This window comes from Ipomoea nil, unplaced genomic scaffold (genome assembly GCF_001879475.1).
Source record: "Ipomoea nil cultivar Tokyo-kokei standard unplaced genomic scaffold, Asagao_1.1 scaffold1074, whole genome shotgun sequence".
NCBI lineage: Eukaryota > Viridiplantae > Streptophyta > Magnoliopsida > Solanales > Convolvulaceae > Ipomoea > Ipomoea nil.
The window spans coordinates 3,487,708-3,492,450 of NW_017617502.1; the positions used below are offsets into that span (position 1 = coordinate 3,487,708).

Below are 4,743 nucleotides of genomic sequence, written 5' to 3' on the forward strand. Positions count from 1 at the left end.
GCATTTCAAAACCGCACTGTTACATTTGAATCCACTTCCGAAAGCAATCTACCAAATCCGGTCGCCTTTCTTCATCCTCCCTTTGGATTCAACGTAGCTGAGTTCGTACCAGAGCGAAGAAGACGACGTGTTTTCGAACCGGTGCAACGTCATCCTGGAGGCCTCCACGTGCTCCGACGAGGGCTGAAGGTTCTTCTGGAGATCGTCGATCACGGTCAACAAATGGTCAAATAGATGGAGGACCAAATCGTGTCAAAATTGCAAAGTTAAGGACTTAATTGGTTGAAATTGAAAGTCGATGACCAATTTGTGAATTTAGCTATAGTCAAGGGACCATTTTAGGTATTTACTCTTTGGAAAAAAAATGGGTTCTATTACATAGACTCCCAAAATTCTACTCCCTCATTTCTACTCCCTAAGGTGGCAAATCAGGATTGGTTATTTTTATCATGTGGGTCCACAAAAAAATGTCTACATCAAGAGCATGTGAGAGGGAGTACAAGTTGGGAATTTAAAATGGGAGTACACCAAGTATTTTCCGAAAAAAAATTAATTTTGGCTGATTTGACCACTATTAATTGTTTGATTTAGTTAAAATATCAATATAAATGTTTATCAGGACGGACTATGTGGTCTAATGGTACTCGGGTTGGACTGTCATTTAGAAGATTATGAGTTTGAGCCTTAGTGGAGATGTTATTGGTTTTTTGTGTTTCAGTAGGTTAGTTAATTAGCTTTTTGCAATTCAAAAAATTATTCCAAGCAATTTTTTCAATTAGTTTTTTTAGAAAAGAAATTATACCAAACGACTATTAGCTAACAGTTAATTTACCAAAACTTTTTTATAAAAGTTAATGTTATCATATAGTTATACACTCTAATTATCAACTAACCGTCATTTACCAAACAGACATCTTCTCTTGACTACTCTTCAGTAATCACTATAAATATCAGCTTTCCCATCTCGAATTGCAGCATCAACATATACAAGCATTTCAATCTTCAAAAGCTTTTATGTTTGCCATGGCTTCTCTCCCCGCCCGACTCATCATCCTCCCTCTCTTACTCCTATTCGGCACTTGCAACGCTAACCTAATCCGCGGCGGAGATACGCCGCAGAAACCGTTCGATTTCTTCGTTCTTGCTCTTTCTTGGTCTGGCACCTCTTGTTCCAGCGTTAAGGACTGCTGTCCCACCAACGCCTGTTGCAGGTATCTATCTAATTACTATTTACCACACACCCTACATGTATAATATATACTACTTTTACCATATATTTCTTGCTTTCTCATAAAAACTATATCCATTTTTGCAGCTCCGAGGTTGCTACTGGGTTCACAATCAGTAAGCCCTACAGTGTTCTTCTTATTAATTCCTAGCTTTTATATATATATATAAGAGATAGTCAGGATCAAATGAAAATCATTCTTTCCGTGAGAACTTACGTACTACCTTGTGCAATCTGAAATGTTGGCTTGTTCAACTGTTACTATCTGGTTGTGTAACTTGTAATGTGATTATGCACCTCGAGAACGACTATTAAAACACAATAATGTAGAGAACTCAAAGGGGTAGTTCAAGTTGTCAAATGAGCTTTTTCGTGGGGACTATTGGTGGTATAATCCGGATTCGATTTTCACGAATGACAATTCCGGCCTCTTGGACAAACTCTCATACTTCTCGGAACTAATGGAGATTAGTCTGCTGAACCTAAAGTCCTAGACCAGAAGACAGATGGAGATAGATTCAGAACACCTCATAGTTTACACAAAATAAATACTGTAAAGTATTTTCCAAAAAAACACTGTGACAATTTCTTAATTAACTTGAATTTACATTTGTACGTGCAATCTATAATACCTGATTCTGCAGTTCGCACATGGAGCCTAGTACTCATGTGATCGCCCACCGTGTGTATATATATATATATATATATATATATATATATATATAAGGTAGGTTCATTATATAATATTATATTGTTTCAATTGAAATGCAGATGGTTTCTGGCCAGATTACAATAATGGGAGTTGGCCCTCCTGCTGTGATGGTCCCAAATATGACCAAAACTCGGTATGTGGCCGGCAAATTATTATGTGGACCATGGTCCAAACAATGTTACGTGGATCATAACAAAAAGTACATTTTTAATATATTAAATGTACATTATTTTTGTATTAAATGTACATCATATAATATAATGTATACTCATAACAAAAATAATGTACATTCCTTGAATACAATATACATTATTTTTGTACTGAATATACATTATTTTTGTACTGAATGTACATTATTTTACAATAGACAAAATATGGTCCATACAACTTGTGTGGACCATGGTTCACACAATAATGATTGCTACAATTGCAGTTGGACTTTGGGGTTAAAATTTAATTAGATAGCCCATCCAATCCAAATTAACTTGTAATATAAAATGAATTGAACGGATTAATTAAAAATTAAATGTGGTATATATATATTAAATGTTGGGGATGGGCTTAGTTTTTTTTTTTTTTTTTTTTTTTTTTTATTGTTCTTTCCAAATTAAATTAGGTGTTTTTATTATATTATTTTATCTCCATGACGTAGATCTCAATTATATCGGGGTTCTTGAACACCTATTGGCCATCGTATGATTGCATTTCCGCCCCTGCTTGTGGACGTTTCATCGAATCAGATTTGGCATTTGAGGTACATACTATACTATACGGTTTAGTAGTGTTTTAATTTAATTTGTCATTTCCAACATTATTGAATTAGCTTAATTTGTTATATACTTACATGTCATTAAACTAACTTAATCTCTTTGCTTTTAATTTGCCTTATGGTTGGTTGACTACTGGATGGAATTTTTGAACAATTGTTCAGTGGGGTAAATAACTTTAATTTCTCAATACTTTTACTTTATATCTTTAATGAGAAGCTAAGCTAGCTAAGGTAATTTAAGTTAGTAGAGAATATCATATCATATGAATAATAATTACCATTTGAATTTAACAGACACACATGGAAAATGTGCTTCTCCGGTACTTTCCAATCAATATGAATACTTCTCGACGGCTCTAATGCTCTACTTCAAATACAATATTACTATAAGTTAATTATATATATATATATATATATATATATATATATATATATATATATATATATAGAGAGAGAGAGAGAGGCCAGTGTTCGTGTAGACAGATTTGGACTATTGAATACTTGAGATCAATGGTTTAAATTTAGTCAACTGTGCAATCGTGCACGGTAACTGTGCAACTGTGTACTTCACTTCACTTGCACAACAGTTGACAAAATCTAAGTCATTGATCTCAAGCATTCAATGGCACAGATCTGACCATGTACTCTTTATTGATTAATCATTACTATTACTATTATGTAATAAAATACAATAATGCAGGAGATTCTGTTGAAGGCTGGATATGTACCTTCGAACACCGTTAAATATCCATTGAAAGACATCACTTCAGCCATTAAAAATGCTCTTGGGGTAACCCCAATTGTGAAATGCAATGGCCATAGTCCTATCAGAGAAATTCAGATATGTTTCGACAAGACGCTCCAGGTTAATTGGAACCACCTGGAACCTCATCATCATGAAATTGATTTATATATGTTAAAATGGAATCTCTCATCTAATCTCATATACTTAATCTTCTCACAGATTGAAGAATGCCCAACCTATGCACCATCAAAATGCCCTTCACGTGTTAAATTACCAATAAAGAATGTAACACAGGGTAAGTTTTCTTCATGTATACTTTAAATTAGTTATACATAAAATTTCTTGAAATTGATGAGTTAATTTAAACTTCTTTTTTTTTTTTTTTTTTTTTTTTTTTGTGCGGGGGTTTCAGTGCCGGAAACAACGAACTACCTTTCATTCCGCGGTTCGCTCAATTGGTAGATCGCCAAATGCAGACTGTCCCTTGATTTGCTCTCTCAAGATGGTGTATCGCAATAATGCTATGAGTTGCTATATGATCAAAATTTATTTAAAACTTATCGGGATGTTGTAAGCAAACTCTTGTAATGAATGTTGTACTAACAATAAATATGGTCAAGGGTTCAGTCAGCTAATATTACGATCATTTAGATTCGACAAATTATCTTTTAGTTTCAATCAGCGACAATTAAATAGAAAAATATTATATGTATTCTCATTATTTACTCCATTTTTTTCACCCCAATACGTAATAATGTGATCAACTAAGTCGGCATACACAAACTAATTAACTACAAAGAACCAAGAACCATCCTGTTAACAAATGTAGGAGCCGCCGCCACCATCACCCTAATACCAGAAATCAAAATATTTCCACCTATAAGTCTATAACCATCAACCTATCTAGTAGAGGATAAGATGTTGGTGTGAAGAGGTGAAGAAATAACCTTAATCCCCATAATTGTTGAAAGGGGAAGAAACTATTTTGAGCATGCCCAATCTCGTTTACTTTATGTATTTACAATATGGAAATATGGTCGCGTTCAGGTGTGAATTGCTCGCCCAGGAGAGAACTGAGAACCATCCAGCGCGCGTCTATGTGTCCAGATCTAAGTGCACCTAACGTTATAACTAGGTCCACTTATAGTTATAAATAGGTGTACCTAGGTGCATGAATGTTTGCGGGTGATTTTCACAGGTACTAACTACTCGCTGAACTCCTTCACAAGAACAAAAGCGATGCCAAACAGAACGAACTCAGATCAATTAATGTTAATAAGGCAAAATTA

General features: G+C 34.5%; 1 protein-coding gene across 1 annotated transcript; it reads left to right on the forward strand.

Moving 5' to 3' along the window:
* The first annotated feature begins 956 nt into the window (after positions 1-956).
* Positions 957-4,107, forward strand: LOC109182519 (ribonuclease 2-like). The gene is made up of 9 exons (XM_019332651.1): positions 957-1,211; positions 1,316-1,344; positions 2,000-2,073; positions 2,593-2,694; positions 2,872-2,875; positions 3,004-3,095; positions 3,410-3,574; positions 3,674-3,749; positions 3,867-4,107. Exons 1-9 carry the CDS (start codon positions 1,015-1,017, stop codon positions 3,914-3,916), a joined length of 789 nt encoding a protein of 262 aa, XP_019188196.1. The 5' UTR covers positions 957-1,014; the 3' UTR covers positions 3,917-4,107.
* Positions 4,108-4,743: the final 636 nt, after the last annotated feature.